The following is an 18,001-nucleotide window of genomic DNA, read 5'->3' as shown; positions in this document are numbered from 1 at the left end:
AAGAGAATAAAAGCATCATGTTCTCTTACCTTTCCCCAAGCATGGCATAGAGGAGATCCTTTGTGGTGAGTTTGGTGAGTCTCCTCCTCTTGGATTTCAACCAAGGAAGCTCTAGGAGGATCTTGGCGGTTGTTCTTTTTGGGACAAGCGCGGTACGCATGACCTTGTTCGCTGCACTTGAAACACCGGTTATCCTTACGATAACGCTCAAGCTCTTCAGGAGAGAGTTTATTCTTACCTTTGCTTTGTTGGAGTTGCCCTTAGGAGACTTTTGGACATTGTCCTTCCCCTTAGGCTCATTGGAACCCTTGTTTTCCGGGGGCTTATTATTTCTTTTAGCCCCCGTTTGGAAATTGATTTGAGAGGCCACCATAGTGTGGTGTATTACCGCCGATATGGTACGTGGCCTTTGGGAGTTGACATACTCCGCCATTTCTTTGGTTAAGCCCGCACAAAATTGTTGCTTTTGCTCTCCAAAATCCAACTTTTTGAAGACAGTGGCTTTGAGTTGTAGGTCCCAAAACTTGTCTACATATTTGTGGATGGATTCATTGGGGGAGAACTTTAAGCTCCGCCATTCGGTGAGTACTTTGTCTTTTGCATCGGTGGCCAAAACTGCTTCATAATGGAAGCTCTTAAAGCTTTCCATGTTCGTGGAGCTTCACCGTTGGCTCGTAGGCTAGACCATTGTCTGGTGTACTTTTGAAAGTGCATAGCTACATGGCGTAGCTTAGAGGACTCCGTGAAGCCCTCATCTCCAAACGTCGTATCGAATTGTTGGATAAAGGCCAAGACTTTGTCCGTAGCACCAAAGGTACCATCATAGGTAAGGAAAGAGATGCTCTTCCCTCCCTCTTTGAATTTCTTCAGCTTGGATGACCTCTTCCATGCGGCATAGGATTTCCTATGGCCTCTTCTTTTTGATGGTTCAAAGGTTGCACCATCACTTTCTTCAGAAGGTGAAGAATTTGAAGAAGGTGGAGAAGAGGGTGACCTCTTTCTCGCCTTTTTCTCGTCTTGATCTTTGTCGTCTTCACCATAGCTTTCATAAGAGGAAGAGGATAAAGAAGATGGAGAAGAGGGTGTCCTCTTTCTCTCCTTTTTCTTCTCTTGCTTTTTATCATCCCTCTTTGAATTATGGCGTGGAGAAGAGTGTGATGGTCTTCTCCGCTTTGGTGGTGATGGAGAGCGTTTAGCCCGCCGTCTTCGTGGAGCCATCTCCGCCGAGGTGGTAGGAGACTCGCTTCTTTCTCGTTCCTTCGGTGGAGGCTCTTGAATTCTCCTTTGGAAAGGAGATGCATCATCAAGAAATAAATTCTTGAGCCCTTCATATGGATTCTCTTCTTCTTCCCGAATCAAGGAGAGACCTCTTTTGGTAGTCTCACAAGGAGGCTTCCTAGGTGTTCTCTCGTCATGGTGATGAGCTTGGAGAATCCCGTGAGTACGGAGCTGCCGTTGCACTTCACTTTGGAGAGACGGATTGCCCATGGCTCGTTGAAGTCTAGTAACAAGATAGTTAACAAGCATTGAAGCATCATTAGTAGCTTGCTCATGAGCAAAATCAAAGTTATCAACATTAATTTCACTCTCTTTACTATTGTAAGCCATTCTAACAACCTTCAGGTGTAAACTTTTTAGATGTACTTTGGCACTTCAAGCCCTAGTTGCTACTCCTCTTTACCCCTTTAGAAAAAGCACTCAAGCTACTGTACCTGCGGCTCGAATACCATTAATTGCAAGGAATAGAAGAGAGGGTCTTTCAACACCAAAACAGCACCGGCTCCTGTCAAGCTTCTAATAGCTCAATAGTGGTTAAGCCGTAGGCAAGCCCCGTAGGACTCCACTATTAAGACCATAGCTCTCGACGGTGATGCCCCGTTAACTGCACGAAGGCAAGCGCACTGCAAGGCTAAAAAATCCCTATTCTACTTACTCACAGGCAATTAATAATACCAACCATTTGTAGCTAGCTTGAGGACCTCCCTTCTTGAGCAAGAAAAGAGAAACCTTGAGCTCTGATACCAATGTAACATTTAATTGCCTAATAACTTATGTGTAGCGGAAATTAGCATGAACATAGTGGGCATTTCATTAGAATAGATTCCTAATGAGAATTACAAGAGTGCTTGGGTGGAGAGAGCAACAAAAAGCATAACACCTAGTTAGATAGCATCGACAATATCTTTCAAAAGAGAGAGAAATTAAGCTATTGACAACAGTTGAGGACCGGATTTTCATGGAGCCGGTCCCCCCTCCAAAAGGCTTTGTATTATGGTTTCTCCCATCAAGAGAGACATTGTACAATACAATTCTTTGTGTTCCTTCAAGACTAGCTAGTGCAATGAAGATGAAAGCTTCATGCACTAAGCAAAACACTTAACAAACACAACTTTAATTATCCCCGTTCTCAGACCCAAGACCTCACACACCTTCGAAGATGGTGAGAGCTAGCAGGGTATGAGAGTAGATTGAGAGGAAGAAGGAGTATCTTACGAGAAAGATGTACATCTCCTCACATAATCACTCATATTAGCATAGCTTAGCTTAGTAATTAGCTTGGTAGAGGAGATGAGCATGCATTGAAGCTTGGCTCTTGGTTGGATTTGCATCCACATGCCAAGAGAGTGTTGATGTAGGCTTCTATCTCACAAGCTTGGAGTAGGTGATGAGCTCTCCATTAAAGCTTGGGAAGAGATAGTCTTCTTTGCTTCACACATAGACTGTGTGTGAGTGTGTGTGTGTGCTAATGCCTTGCAAAATCAGCCCCCCCTCTCTCTTGGGCGAGCCCTCTTGCTATTTGCTCTTGCTGAGCCCTCATTGGCTCTCCCCAAGTCAAGCCAATGACCATTAAGCAGCATAAGTGATAGCCTTTTGACATGTGTTCCCCTTTCCCCTTTTGTGAGAGCTTTAGGTAATTAAATAATTAAACTAAACTCTCATTGGACCCCTTTGCCTCTTGGCCAATAGGAATCAGGCAAGCCATTGGGCTCCTGAATGCTCATACTGCCCAATAGTCTTCTAGGAGACTTAATTCTCATTGGTTTCTTTTATTAAATGTTTTTAAATTAATTAAACTAGATTTACTCTAGCTTAATTCTCATTGGTCCACTTCAAGGGTCATCCAATAGAAACTGGGCACACCTTGTGGGCATCTGGCCTAGGGAGCTGACATGTGTCCCTCATTCCCTTTGTGTAAAGGGAGTCTGTGTGTGTGTGTGTGTGTGTGTGTGATGTTCTCTCTCATCCCCTACCTTTAGGGCTCGCCCCCTCCCATGTAGGAATATGCAAAGACTTTTTTTACACACACAAAGCATCCAATTTCCCCTAGGTTTGACCTTTGGACACAACCTTTGAATTTTAGAACCTTAGCAATTTGGAAGTCTTAATGGGCTGAATCTTAGGGTCTTTTTAGCCCATTGTTGCACATGGCTCTTTTGCAGATGGCCCCCCCTTTGGATCCCTATTTTCCCTCCTTTGGATCCCTACTATGGCCGGTCTGCTAGCTTAACCAATATTTTAGCTTTTTCTCCCCTGGCACTTTCCCACATTAAATGATCAGTTTAATACGAGAAAATCATTTAGGAGAATTAGATATTGATTATTATGACACTTGTTGATGCACTTTATGTACCTGGGATCAAGAAGAATCTCTTGTCTGTATCTGCACTAGCTAGACTTGGACTTGTAGTCAAATTTGTGGATGACAGATGTACAGTTCATGATCTCAGTTTTGGTGATGACATTGTTGCATTTGGGCTTTTGTGTCGTGGGTTGTATAAGCTCACTTTGTATGACAAGTGTGGACAAAATTTTGCAAATGCTGTTGCAGATTCCAGGGCTATTTCAGATGCAAGACTTTGGCATGCACGTTTTGGTCATCTGAATTTTTCCAGTTTGCTGCGTTTGCAGAAATCTGATATGGTTGCTTCTTTGCCGCCTCTTGAAGCACCTGTCAAACATGTTTGTGAAGGCTGTATTTTGGGTAAGATGCAGCGTTCTAAGTTTCCAAAGGATGGTTCAGTTCGGGCCACATGCAGGTTGCACCTTGTGCATAGTGATGTTTGTGGGCCCATGCAAACTTCGTCCTTGGGCAATTACCTGTTCTTCGTGACTTTCATTGATGATTACTCCAGGCATGCATGGGTATTTCCGCTTAAAGCGAAGTCCGAAGTTTTTATGTGCTTCAAACAATTTCTGGCTATGGCTGAAAATGTCTCGAAATGTACTATGGGCACCCTCCGTTCTGATCGAGGGGGGGAGTATATGTCTCATGAATTTAATGCATTTTTGGCTAGTCATGGGATAAAACACCAATGTACAGTGCCTTATACACCTCAGCAAAATGGTGTTGCTGAGAGGAAAAACAGGTCACTGACGGAAATGGCACGATATATGGTCAAAAATCAAGCTTTGCCGCATTCTATTTGGCTTGAGGCCATTATGTGTGCCACTTATGTACTTAACAGGTGTCCTATGAAAGCTTTGCAGTCTATTACTCCATATGAAGCATGGCATGATAGAAAGCCTTCTATTGAGCACATGCGTGTTTTTGGCTGTTTGGCATATGCTTTGGTGCCACAAGTGCAACGCAGAAAATTGGATGATAAGGCTGTCAAATGTATTTTTGTTGGTTATAGTGCTGAAAGCAAAGGTTACAGGTTATATCATCCGCAAACAAACGTATTCTGGTTTCACGGGATGTAGTGTTTGTGGAAGATTCTGTTCAGCCCTTGCTGTCATGTACTAGAGACAGTAATGTAAGCTCACAGGACATTTATGACACTTTGTTGCCTCTTTTCAGTGGTGGAAATACGAATGTAAGTTCCAATGAGGCAAATGTACAGCCTATGGGGGTTTCTGAAAATGTTCTAGATCAACCTATTATCGATGCAGATGTACATGATGTACTTGATGAGGAAAGGGATGAAAATGAGCAGGCTAGAGGTATGCCAAAATGCTGGTGCACACTTTGCGTGACAGTAAATTGGATGCACCTTTGTCTAGTCGTACTCGTTCAGGCTCTCGCCATGCATCTTATGCATCAGATTGTTATGCTTTGGCTGTGTCTAGCTTACATGATGTTGAGGAGCCTCTGACTTTTGATGAAGCACAAAATTCAGAATATTGGATGGCTGCCATGCAATCAAAATATGATGCACTTATAGAAAATGACACATGGACTTTATGTGATTTGCCTCCTGGCAAAAAGGCCATTGGTACGAAGTGGGTTTACAAGTTGAAACGCAAGCCGGATGGTGAGATCGATCGCCATAAGGCTCGACTTGTTGCAAAGGGTTATGCACAGATAAAAGGCATAGATTATGAAGAGACTTTTGCTCCCACTTGTCGTATGACTACTGTGTGTTTTTGATGTGCATTGGCAGCTCATTTTGGTTTGGATGTACATCAATCCGACATTGTTACTGCTTTCTTGAATGGAGACATATTTAAGGAAGTTTATGTAACGTAGCCTCGCGGTTTTGTCATAAAAGGACAAGAGGACAAAGTGTGCAGATGTAAGAAGGCTTTGTATGGGTTGAAGCAATCTCCTCGTGCTTGGTATGAGAAAGCTGACACTCATTTGGTTAAACGAGGCTTTCGTAACAGTCCAACAGAAAGCACATTGTATGTAAAGCGTGAGGGTGATGTACTTCTCATTGTGGTTCTTTATGTTGATGATTTGTTGATCACTGGACCAAATGAGAGACATATTGCTGATTTTAAGGCTGATTTGAATGCTACTTTCAAGATGAAAGATTTGGGGCTGTTGCATCATTATTTGGGTATACACTTTAAGCAGTGTGATGGTGGTATTGCCTTGTGTCAGAAAAGTTACATAGAAACATTGCTATGTAAGTTTGGACTTGAGGATTGCAAACCTATTGCCACTCCCATGGAAACAGGTTTGAAGTTGAGTCTACATGATGCTGGCGATCCTGCTGATGTCACTCTTTACCAAACTGTTGTTGGCTGCCTCATTTATGTATGCAACACGAGGCCGGATATTCAGTTTGCAGTCTCACAGGTCAGCAGATTTATGCATAGCCCAGGGTCTAAGCATTGGCAGGCTGTCAAGAGGATTTTCCGCTACCTTAGTGGCACTTTACATCTTGGCTTGTTTTATCCCAAGGGGGGATCATTGCCGCCAGACTTACATGCATTTTCGGACTCAGATTGGGTTGGTTGTTTTGACATGCGAGTGTCCACAAGTGGTTTTTGTTTCATGCTTGGTAGTTCATGTATATCATGGTTGAGCAAGAAGAAACCTACTGTGGCCACTTCGAGTTGTGAGGCTGAGTACAGGGCAGTCTTCACAGTTACGGCTGAGTGTGTATGGCTCAGACGCCTTATGGCTGATTTGGGTGTTGGACAGGACATTGCCAACACTATCTACACTGACAGTCAGAGCGCATTGGCAGTTGCGAGGAACCCAGTTTTTCATGCTCGCACAAAGCACATTGAGGTGCATTACCACTATGTCAAGGAGAGGCTCTCAGCAGGAGAGGTCAGCTTGGCTTATGTGCCAACACAGGACAACCTTGCAGATATTTTCACAAAGGCATTGTCTCGTGAGAAGCTTGAAGCTTTTTGCAAAGCTTGGGCCTTACTTTCCTTTGTGGACTGATCATGTCCTCAGGGCATGGCACTTCCCTTTACTCATGTGCTAGCTCTCATTCACCGCATCACTCCAGGGGGGATTTGTTACCATATACATGTGGTAGTGATGTGTGTGAAAACACTAGGACCGCCGGGGCATTTTTTCCCTCTTTAGGAGGGTTTTTCCCCCGTGCATTGTATATACGCCCATCACTCTAGGGCTATCTATCTTTCCATTGCATACTAAGTAACACACTCTCTATTGTGTGCCTTGAGCTTCCTTCGTCTTCTCCAAGCTATGTGTGTTTCTCTGCAACCCTAATTCCAACATGCATATGGGAGTGCCTCCTCTCTCTCTCTCTCTCTCTCTCTCTCTCTATATATATATATATATATATATATATATATATATATATATATATATATATATATATATATATATATATATATATATATATATCTTGTAGGCCACCATAAATCTTTACCTCGTTTTGCAAGGTACAAACATTGAATTTGAAACATAGTCATTTGAATTTAGTAAGTGTTTTGAATACTTACTCACCAAATAAGATAGTAACTTATATATAGTGTATAAGTTTTTTGAGTTTGCATTTGATGGCGACATGTATATGATGCGTTGAGTCTCTAACTCTAGTACACTTCTCGTGCATGATTACATGTGTGCACCTTGTGTTTAGGTGTAGTTTCTAACCTTCAAAGTGCACGTTCATCGATTTGTTTCAAATATGTTGACAAACAATGAGCAAAGGTAACAAAAACTGATCTATCTCTCTCTCTCTCTCTCTCTCTCTCTCTCTCTCTCTCTCTCTCTCTCTCTCAGACTATTTGTAAGTAATGGGACATATGTTGTCGTGCAAGCATGGAGGTGGCTATAAAGAAAACCACCATGGGAGTCGGGGATGGAGCCATTCGTAGGTAAGAGTAGTCAAGCAGAGAGCAGTCGTGATGCTTGATGACATTGCCGTATCATGAGTTGGGCAAAGGGCAAAATGAGGGGTACAGACTACAATGATCCGCTATTGGGCTATGGGTTATATTCAACCTCCAAGCGAGGGCAAGAGAGAAAAAGCAGTGCAAGTAAGTGAGTGCAACAACCTATCTATTTGGTAGGGGAGCTTGAAATTTGAGTGGCGTTTCTAAATTAAAGCACGTGGTGACTCAAGACCATTAGACAAGAGGTTAAGCAACTTTGGTAAACTATGCAATAACTGGCTTTGAACGAGCACATATTTTAAGGACGGGACACAAAAAGGTAATCAAGGATTATAGATATACTCAATTAAAAACTCACAAATATTTTCACATGACATACATAGAAAGATTATGCCTAGGTATACATGCATACACAAATAACATTTGGCAAACCCAACACTCAAATTCTCACACATCTTACATGTGTCAAGCTTTATGAGTTTGTATAGGTACCAAAAGAGGAAAACCTACACATTTCAATAGTGTATGTGCAAAACAATCACAGTAATGTTACACAATGAATTGGTTGAGAGGCCTGTAGAGAGCCAAAGGTGATGATGGGAACAAGAGCACAAAGCAAGGCCCAACCCCTTCGAGGGAGCAAAGAGGCACTGCTTCTTTTGCGCGATTCTTGTTTTCCCATTATGGTCATGTGGTCCAGGATGTTGGGGATTGAGGGAGGTAGGACCAAAAGCAAAAGAGAAGAATCAGAGGATTTCCTTTTGAAGAATCTGTCCAAGAACCTTGGAGGTAGTTAGAAAGAACGAAGACGTCAAGGGTTCAAACCATGGATTGTGTGGTTTTGAAGCTCCTTGATGACATGCTTGATGGTGGCGAAAGAGAGAAACGACACTTGTGTGCGTAGTATGCGGCGCCCGGCTTTGGCTATGGCGACGCTGCCCTGTTGCCCTCACCCTCTCTGCAGACGGCAAGTGCTTGGCGCTGCGGAGCGTTCTATGGATGGTTACCTATCGTTTTTCCAGGCTTTTACGAAACGACAGCGTAAGCTTTTCGCACACAAATACGGCCTCTCACAACTTCAGTCTCTCAAGACGACAGCTTGAGCTTTTCGCAGGAAAATACAGCCTCTCTCTCTCTCTCTCTCTCTCTCTCTCTCTCTCTCTCTCTGTGACCAGCTCTTCGTGTGCCCAGCTTAGTGCTAACAACGAGCTCATTCCGCTGGTTAGAAAGGGAAGCTTGAAATTTGCTTCATGCTGTCTGCTTGTTTTCTGCCGCGGTATAGTTTGAGGTCATGGGACGGTCAAGATGGCCAATGAAGCACCATTACATCTGCTCATGTCCAAAAGACTGGGGCCAAGACAGCTTGTGCAGATGACGACGGGTTTTTCTGTGCTACCTCCCCTTGCATGAATGACCGTCCATGTCCGGATCTTTGCATTTATTTAGTGCTTCTTGCAGTTGTTGGCGTCCCGCTTGCTGGCCATGGAAACGTATGGTTTAGAGAAGCCTTGTGAGCTCCTAGAAGAGCTTCTAGAGCAAGCACAGGACTTGCAAAACCTTCCGCGGCTTCATGGTGGACATGCAGCATTTGACAGTCTTGACTACGAGTAAGTAATATTTCAAAATCACAAAACCCATTGGTCATTTTGTGTCCAGAATAACTTCTTGCGATGATAATGGTGCTACAAGTGTGTCAGTAATGTTCCGAAAGAATAGCCAGAATGATATTTGTAATGGGCATTCAGATTGGCAAGTCCTAAATAGCGTAGATTGTTGCACTCTCCCCTACCAATGTTTCACAGAGGCAAAAATTTTCCCTTGGCCTGCTGAACCAGCAGCACATGCATACACACAATCTGTCTGCTAGCTTTCTTTGGCCATCTTATCATAAGTTTTGCAGAATTGTGGTATTCAGTTACCATATTTAAATTGGCATTGTGTTTTGACATCAGAGAGTAGGCTTGATAATTGGTGGTTTTTCCTATACAATGGGTCTTATGTTAGCAATACGAAGGCATATATCATATATTGCTTGAAGTCTGTTTGGCTGTCTCAATGCTCAAGCAGACTGCTATTGTAGAACGTTCTGTTCAGGAATCATGAACAGCGTATCCACAAGCTTTTACGATTAATTTTTTTGTATAGATTGTAACACGCCATGAGAACGTTTTGCAATGCTTTGTCTGTAAGATATCAGTAAGGTGCTGTTTTTGGGTACTGCTAAGAGATGAGTTTCTGGCAGCCATTTTAAGAAAGAGGAGCTTCAGCCACATGGGGGCCCATTGACTTCGTTGAGAGTTTGGAGAGCTTGTTTGAGACCTTCATCAGGCAAATGCATTTTGGCCAATGATGAGCAGGGCCGGGGGGCAGGGGCAAAAGACTGTATGATTTACCTTCCGGACTATTTTTGTTGGCCAGCATTTGGACACGTTGGCAGCTCTCTTAACCACAAGAATCACATCAATGCTCCAAACAATTCTTGTAGTTAGCATTTGAGTGGAAACTGGAATTGAGGAAAGCCATGTCCCTCTTTCCTCCTATCAGCTAATTCTCTGATTAGATGAAGAAGCTACGTCGGGGGTAATTGTGTACGTATTGAGATTGGAACGAAAGCTGTTTTTAGCCAGCTACTTTCACATCAACTAGCATATTCAGAGGTTTAAAAATTAATTAGGATATAGGTTTCTGCTCTTTTTGAACGAACTGTTCATTTGTATTTACTCAGTCCATAGAGTATGCACAAAACTTTCAAGCCAATCAGGTATATTCGGCAAGCTCACGATTACACAGGTTTTATGAAAATGGGGCTACTGTTTCCTTTTTGACCTTAACTATGTAGTAACATAGGTGAATGCTTTAAGAATATCAGGCAGTCATTGATGAAGTAATGGAAGAGGTGGATGCATTCTTTACTCAAGAGGTTAATATTGAGCATTAACTGTAGAGTTTGCAATAGCTACTGGTCCTTACATATTGGGAATCTTTGTAGTAACAATTTTACTTTGTTATTGACAGCCACATTTCCACTTTGATTGATTTATTGATTACCTCTTTTTGTGGCAGAGTTGTAGAAAATGAAGTCTACAAGAAGGACCTACAAGCAGGATCACAGATTTCATCTTTTCAGCTTAAGGTGGTGAAGTGGATGCTAGCATGTCTTGTGGGCCTACTAACTGGCATTACAGGCTTTGCGATCAATCTAGCAGTGGAGAACATTGCGGCATTCAAGTTTCTGAAGATAACTCAGTTTATGGAAATTAAAAGGTATGAATGTGTTTGTGATACAGAAGAAGGCCAAACCTTCTGTGGTTTAGCAACTTCAAGTCACTGTTAAAGCCCGAAGGGGTCTTGTAAGATATAACTGAAAAAGGACATTCACAACTTTTAGAACAAATGCGTCAGGCAACAACACCAGCAATATCAGAATGTAACAAAAAAATGCGATTACCCCCCCCCTCCCCCCCTTCCGCCGGTAATTGGAAGCATAATGCCAATGGATGTGATCATGTGAGATATGATGATCAATGTCTGGGTCGTCAAATTGTTATATGACCGACAAGAATCAATGCTGAAGTTTGAATCATGGGATTGCAGGTTGGATGTTGCCTACGCCATTCTAGTTTCGAGCAATCTCATACTGGTGCTATTGTCAGCTTTAACGTGTACATATATTGCCCCTGCTGCAGCTGGTTCTGGAATACCTGATGTAAAGGCTTATCTCAATGGGGTAAATGTGCCTGATATTCTGGCTCCTGAAACCCTCTTCGTCAAGGTATGGTTTCAATGCTACTTCTCGTATGTTCTCAAGGTTCTTGACCAAAATCATCTTGTAAATGTGGTACTTTTCCATCGCATTTGGTATCTACTTCAAGTCTCTGATTAATTGTTATTCACAGTGATTCATGACAACTTAGGCTGCTGCTAGTTAGATTTACTTTCACCTTTTAATTAAGCACCACATGTTCGGGTGCAGGGGTCGGGAGGGATGCACGCGAGTTTGACCATCCATCATTTACAGGGGATTTATCCTTCAGATTTTTTCTCTTACTGTACGTCACTTTGCAGATTAGTCTCGTGGCATGTTGGAGCTATTGTGGTTAAAAGAAACACGCAATCATTTTTTGTGATACCTAATGTGCCTGCACACACCCTTCTGTTTCATTTTTTTCCGTTGAGCCATGATGTATACTTTGTGTAGAAGGGATTATGACTGCAGAGACATGTTGTTTGCAAATAATAACAGGGGGAGAAAGTTAAAGTTTGCTGAGCTTTAGCAAATTGGTGTCTTTGTGAAATACACATCACTATATGTGAGACACAACCTGCTAAGTTACTGTGATTTCTGCATATAACATGGCGGTACTCTGACCTGGCAGATCAATCTCTGAAAGATTCTTGCATCTGTGTCCGTGTACAGATTTTTGGGACCGTAGGATCTGTGGCAGGGGGCCTTGCTACTGGCAAGCAAGGGCCGTTGGTTCATATAGGAGCTTGTATTGCTGCATTTCTGAATCAAGGTGGTTTTAAACACTATCATTTGTCATGGAGATGGCTGCAATATGTTCAGAATGACAGAGATCGGCAGGATCTTGTTACTTGTGGAGCTGCAGCTGGGGTTGCAGCAGCTTTTAGGGCACCTGTTGGTGGAGTTTTGTTTGCTGTAGAAGAGGTGGCATCATGGTATTTTCCTTAAGTTTGAACTTATAAAATGCTGTCTGCAAGCCGAAATGGACTTGATTGGTTGTCTTTTGCAGGTGGAAAAGCTCACTATTATGGAGAGCGTTTTTTACAACAGCAATGGTGGCTATTGTGCTTCGAACAGCCGGTAATTTCTGTAGTGCCCATAGTTGTGGTTTGTATGGCAGCGGTGGCTTGATCATGTATAATATGGGAAGTGTCTTTATTGAGTTTGGGCTTGAAGATCTTGTTTCTGTAATCATGCTGGGCCTGATTGGAGGAGTTATGGGCAGTGCATTGACATATACTAGCGGCAAGATTGTTCTGGTATACTCTGGCTGGCACAGCAGGTATGTATTGCGGTGAAATGGAGTAGTTTAGTGCAGCATGTGAAGTAACATTTATCATGTTGGTGCTCTGCAGATACGGAGCAACAGCGAAAATATTTCATGGTGTTGTTATTTCCCTCATCACATCAACTTGTGCTATTGGCATTCCTTGGATGAGCTCTTGCACTGCTTGCCCTTCTGATATTGGTGGCAAATGCCCAACTACAGGAAGTCACGGAAATTTTAAACATTTTATATGCTCAGATGGCTACTACAATGACTTAGCCAGCTTGTTTTTCAACACCAATGAGAATGTTGTGAGAAATCTATTCAGTGTGGGCACAACCAACGAATTTCATTATAAATCATTGGCTATCTATTTGGCTTCAAACCTTATTCTAGCCCTATTGACATATGGCACGGCAGTTCCATCAGGACTATTTCTATCTGCAATTATCTGTGGAGCCACTTATGGTCGACTTTTGGGCATGGTTATGAGAAACCTGGGCTATCATTTTCTCCAGCTGGATGAAGGGATTTATGCTGTGTTAGGTGCAGCTTCTCTCCTGGGCGGCACCATGAGGACAACAGTTTCTATTTGCGTCATTCTTCTTGAACTTACCAACAACCTTTCCATGCTTCCACTGATAATGCTTGTGCTTCTGATCTCCAAGACTGTTGGGGACTCGCTCAGCTATGGATTCTATGATCAGCTTCTACGTACCCTTTCTTCAAGAACAACCTGATGATTACATGAAGCGTTTGACAGCCTTTGATGTATGAGTAGTCCTGTTGTTACATTCAATGGAATTGAAAGAGTTGAGACTATTATAAATGTTCTTAACAACATAAGTCACAATGCTTTTCCGCTACTACATGAGAATTCATCTGCAGAAACAGCTTTCTTTCATGGTCTTATCATGAGATCACAATTGATATGGCTATTGAAGGGCAAAAGGTTTTTATTTGTGGGAAACTCTTTGGAAGAGTCATTCCAATTCATTGAATGTGGCAAGCCAGAAAAAGGTGCCAGTGCAATGATTGCTGACGTGAAAATAACTGCAAAGGAACAACAAATGTTTGTGGATCTTCATCCATATGCAAACACATCCCCATATACTATTGTCGATTCAACATCCTTGTCGAAGGCTTACAGCTTGTTTCGTAGGCTGGGTTTGCGACATTTGTGCGTTGTGCCAAAAGTTCCGAATGTAAGTCATTAGCTTTCTTAGCATTTTTGACACAGTCATGCTTTAAATGCCATGAGAGGTTTTGTGCAGAAAATGGCAAAAACTGAGACTCAAATCTTATTTCTCTGTAGGGCTTTCCAATTGTCGGAATTTTGACACGGCACGATTTTATGCCAGATCATACCTTCAGCCTGTTCCCGCACTTGCGACGTAGAGAATGGAAAAAGATGCAGATTCAAAGATTTTTTACTCGGAGTATCCGCACGTGTAGAAAGCTATGGAGGACATCCCTATACTAAGGAGTAAAGCTGAGTCACATGTTGCAGCATCTCTGGCATTGTTCATATCCACAGCACCATTCCTCTTTGAAAGTTAACCATTCGTTTATTTCAAAATGTGAATACACGACATGATTTTGTACATAATTCTTGGAGCAGCTCTTTGCTGCAAACAGAGTGAAATATAGCTTCAACAGGGTTTTGTTTGATTCAGCCTAATTATGATTATAATTTACTGTGTTCTTTCAGTGACTAAGCATATTATATTCGCATTGGCATCGGCATGAACCTGGGAGGTTTTTGGTTTTCAATGGAAGTTGAATGGGGATCAATATTGTGTGTGGGACTTCAGTCCAGCTTGTAATGCAAAATAATGTTGGTGAGATTGTGGAAAGGTGGGTTTAGGCGTGTCAAGTTTTAGGCTTGTGGAAACCCTGTTGTAATTGGGTGTGGTTGGGAATATTTCAAAGCGGATCAATATCCCATGTTTTCGAGCATGCCGACAATTTAATCATTTATAAGGGAGGTGAAACAATTCCCTCTGACCAAACTCAATTGAAGCTTTTGTATATGTTCCCGACCCTTGGAATTTTGCGCTTTCCAGGCAAAAGATGAAACAAATTAGACTCATCCACCCTAGCAGCTTCACAAGGACCTTCACTTAATTAGCATTTCAAGGAGAATCAAAGACAAGAAACATCCTACATTGTGGAAGTCATTTTTAAAAAAAGTTTTTGGATCCTTGGAGATATATTCAGAAGGCCATGCTATATGCCATTCAGGTTCATATTGGGTGGAATCCAAATTTTGTTGGTTTTCTAGGGTCTGGGGTTTTTTCTATTTTTCCACGTCTTTAGGTTTCTAGATTTTGGAATTCTTTCTAATTTTCCCAAGTTTGAATGCAACGCTGACATGACCCTTCAGGTAAAATTTGCACTTGTAAACTCTCTTGAGGTTGTACTTAAAAGAAACCATCTAAGCCCCCCGCAGTTACATATTGTGAGGGCAAGGAGATGACCCCTTTTCCTTGTTAAACTTAAACGAGTTTTTTCTGATTTTCAATTAAAACAACCTCTACTAGAAGGAAAATTTATGACTTAAAATGCCCCTCTTTTGAACGCATGCTATAGACTAAATTTTTTTGAGGTGTACCTATTGAGTAAATTCTATGGCCATAACAGAAACAAATCTTGTCAACTACAACCTTAGATCACGGTTTTATAGATTGTAACCACATTCTATACACAATAAACTTCCTTTTTATACTCTTGCTTCTTACCTTCAAGTCTACAATTCTGGTGGATAATCTCTCAATAAATAAAGCCTGTATTACTCTGAATGCCCCTGGACATGAGCACAATGTAATGGAAGTTGTCGAACCACACCAAGAAATCTTACATGAACGGTAGCTTGGAATTCGACGATTCAATATGAGAAAACGGAACAACAATGTGCAATATCTACTTGGCAATTTATATTTGCAGGTTCATATAAATGTCACAATATTTGGATGCAATTGTTCTGACTTGTCTTTATGTCCTCTACTGTTGGCTTTCTCGGCACCACCTCCATGTCTTGTGGTGCTAAATAGCCAGTACTAGCCTGATAGCGAGTTTCTTTCTTTTGTTTTCCTTACTTGAGCTTCGGATAGTTAATTATTTTTTCCCTTTTTGTCGTCCTTACTCAGAGATACAAATGTCCAAGAGAGCGTCGGAAGTCCTCAAAGATGTCTGGTGAGTCGCCAAACAATGTATACGGAATATATTGCGAGTATGCCCGACCGGGGTGGCGTTCACGAAAATCGGGGCTGTAAAGCTCATGAAACTCACAAGAATAGTAGGAGAATTCATGAATATTTGTAGCCATATTGGATTGTGAGTGCGTAGTAGTACCGAGCTCCTCCTTCTCACCAGTCTGAGGATCGTCAAAGTCGTAGAGAGAGGATGGCAAATTAGCAATCAACTTGTCTGTATAGTCTTCAGGATGGTGCTCCTTCTCATCAGCCATTGGATGGTCAATTTTGGCCTTATCTGCTCGTTGCTCCATGACCTGGGATTGAAGAGGATTCACTGTAGTTTGAGCCAAAAAGAGATCAGAGGATGGAAAATTGGCAATCGACTTGTCTCTAATGCCTTCAGTATGCTTGGCATCAGCAAAGTCCGGGAGAGACGATGGGCACAAACCAGCAACCGACTTCTTTGTATTGTCTTCATCATTATGCTGCTCATGTGTGTATATATCCTGATGACATTGTGTCCTATTTTCTTGGGGCCCAAGTCGAGGAGTAGGGATCAGTTGTTCTATTGCTCCAGCTTTACTCATTCTCTGTTTGATCTTCAGACTAATTAATTTCCTGGGACTGTCAAGATAATGTGGGTGCTGTGCGGGATTTTCTTGGCGCGGCACCGCGGGGAGGAGAGGCCGTAGACGTTGGTGGGTCTCAAGAAGAAGATGGTAGGCATCATGTGGGTCTGCTTGAGGTGAATACTGGTGGGTAGAGTCCGGAGACAGTAACCCTAACCCGGAAAAGTGCATAATCTCCTTTCGGGTGAATGTGGGGGCGGAGCAGCTTCTAACATCCGCCGCCACGGGCCTTGGAAAGACGTTGCAGCCTGCTTTCAAGGTTTTGAGGCCATCTCTGGTGAGAAGCTGCGCAGGCCTAGGGCGCTCGCTAGTAGCTGGCGTGGGGATGGGCCGTTCACGCGCAGGCGGGACTGCGCCAGCTTCTGTAATAATGCTGCCGCTTGTCATTCCTCTTCGACGACTTCTACGTGGCATGGTTGCTGAGAGAGCTTTCAATCGTAATCGTAACGTGAGAGCTTCTGTATTTTATATACCCGTCTGCTTTTCGCTTTTTGCACGCTAACAAAAGCACAAAATCCTTGGCCGTGCTTTTCACTACTTGGTTGGCCTCTGCGTTTTTCTGAAATGAGGCCACAGCATGCTCCGAGTAGCCTAAATATCTTCCCGTCATATGAACGGGAGGGAGAGAGAGAAGAAGAAAAGAAGAGAATTTTAACGTCGAAGAAGAAGAAGAAGAAGATGAGAGTTTTAACATCGTAGGAAACTATCCCAAGCGACCTTAAAGATCTAGCCGACGAGGAGAGTTGAACTCAAGACCTGTTATATGAGAGAGAGAGAGAGAGAGAGAGAGAGAGAGTGAGTTTAAATAGAAGCCTTGTTTGGATTGCCACCTTTCAAATGCATAAAGCTCCAATATTTTTAGGACATTCACTGTCCTTTAGTATAATATAGTAAGATTGTATGTTGCTCTACATTGCTCCAGATGCCATGTTTACAGGGATGTTTTTCTGTAGATCATTCATGATATTTTGATTGGCGATGCTACTTTGATTCTCACATACTTTTAATATCGTCGCATGAGTGACGATGCCATTGATACATACCTTGATTCTCACATACTTTTAATATTGTCGCATGAGTGACGATGCCATTGATAGCTTGAGAGTGCTTGTCTCTCGGTTCGAAGGTCTCCATGGAGCTAGAAGCCAATTTTGGCTGTTTTATTAGGAGAAATGTGGACTTTGCATAGCTAATTTTTAGAGATTAATGCTAATGTTGTGTTAGGGTTAAGGGAACAAGGGTATATAAAAAATTAGTTTTGAATAGGCTTTTCGAGCCTTTTTTTCAAGACACATATATGATGTGGACATAAGAGGTTACTTTCTCTCTCTAGCTTTTTGAAAGTAAAGAGAGTAAAGAGGTGTGGTCACATCAGCAAAAACATGGGTCACTAAAAGCCAAAATTTGACTTTTTTGAAACAAAACTCATTTTTACTTATTTTTGACTTAAAACTCCCTCTCAACATACATACATATTTAAACATCATTTTTCAACTTTTTTTTTTAATAAACTTATAAGTACTAAAAATCCATTTTTTTCTCCCAAAAACAAAAAAAACTTTGTTCTCTCCTCCTCTCTCTCTTCTCCCTCCCTATCCCTTCTCTCCTCCCC

General features: G+C 42.2%; 3 protein-coding genes across 3 annotated transcripts; 2 read left to right on the top strand and 1 right to left on the bottom strand.

Moving 5' to 3' along the window:
- The first annotated feature begins 8,306 nt into the window (after positions 1 to 8,306).
- Positions 8,307 to 13,303, top strand: LOC147438115 (chloride channel protein CLC-c-like). Its single transcript, XM_086487465.1, has 6 exons — positions 8,307 to 9,158; positions 10,615 to 10,815; positions 11,146 to 11,323; positions 11,969 to 12,231; positions 12,306 to 12,578; positions 12,652 to 13,303. The coding sequence occupies exons 1-6, from the start codon at positions 9,034 to 9,036 to the stop codon at positions 13,301 to 13,303; spliced, it is 1,692 nt and encodes a 563-aa protein (XP_086343591.1). The 5' UTR covers positions 8,307 to 9,033.
- Positions 13,304 to 13,336: 33 nt separating this feature from the next.
- Positions 13,337 to 14,273, top strand: LOC147438114 (putative chloride channel-like protein CLC-g). The gene is made up of 2 exons (XM_086487466.1): positions 13,337 to 13,768; positions 13,879 to 14,273. The coding sequence occupies exons 1-2, from the start codon at positions 13,337 to 13,339 to the stop codon at positions 14,044 to 14,046; spliced, it is 600 nt and encodes a 199-aa protein (XP_086343592.1). The 3' UTR covers positions 14,047 to 14,273.
- A 957-nt stretch (positions 14,274 to 15,230) lies between these two features.
- On the bottom strand, positions 15,231 to 17,523 carry LOC147438113 (uncharacterized). The gene is made up of 2 exons (XM_086486696.1): positions 17,433 to 17,523; positions 15,231 to 16,847 (listed from the first exon to the last, which is right to left on the bottom strand). Exons 1-2 carry the CDS (start codon positions 17,521 to 17,523, stop codon positions 15,709 to 15,711), a joined length of 1,230 nt encoding a protein of 409 aa, XP_086342822.1. The 3' UTR covers positions 15,231 to 15,708.
- Between the last annotated feature and the right edge of the window lie 478 nt (positions 17,524 to 18,001).

The sequence above is a fragment of the Adiantum capillus-veneris genome, chromosome 17, assembly GCF_014529385.1.
Source record: "Adiantum capillus-veneris isolate H3 chromosome 17, ASM1452938v2, whole genome shotgun sequence".
NCBI lineage: Eukaryota > Viridiplantae > Streptophyta > Polypodiopsida > Polypodiales > Pteridaceae > Adiantum > Adiantum capillus-veneris.
This window is presented reverse-complemented; position numbering and strand designations above follow the sequence as displayed.

Bases quoted from the DNA above. Each gene is read 5' to 3' on its own strand.
- LOC147438115 (XM_086487465.1), top strand. From the start codon at position 9,034: ATGGAAACGTATGGTTTAGAGAAGCCTTGTGAGCTCCTAGAAGAGCTT. The intron at 9,159-10,614 runs GTAAGTAATATT...TTTTTGTGGCAG, and splicing joins TTTGACAGTCTTGACTACGA to AGTTGTAGAAAATGAAGTCT. The intron at 12,579-12,651 runs GTATGTATTGCG...GGTGCTCTGCAG, and splicing joins TACTCTGGCTGGCACAGCAG to ATACGGAGCAACAGCGAAAA.
- LOC147438114 (XM_086487466.1), top strand. From the start codon at position 13,337: ATGAGTAGTCCTGTTGTTACATTCAATGGAATTGAAAGAGTTGAGACT. The intron at 13,769-13,878 runs GTAAGTCATTAG...ATTTCTCTGTAG, and splicing joins TTGTGCCAAAAGTTCCGAAT to GGCTTTCCAATTGTCGGAAT.
- LOC147438113 (XM_086486696.1), bottom strand. From the start codon at position 17,523: ATGGAGACCTTCGAACCGAGAGACAAGCACTCTCAAGCTATCAATGGC. The intron at 16,848-17,432 runs GTATGTATCAAT...TATAAAATACAG, and splicing joins AAAAGTATGTGAGAATCAAG to AAGCTCTCACGTTACGATTA.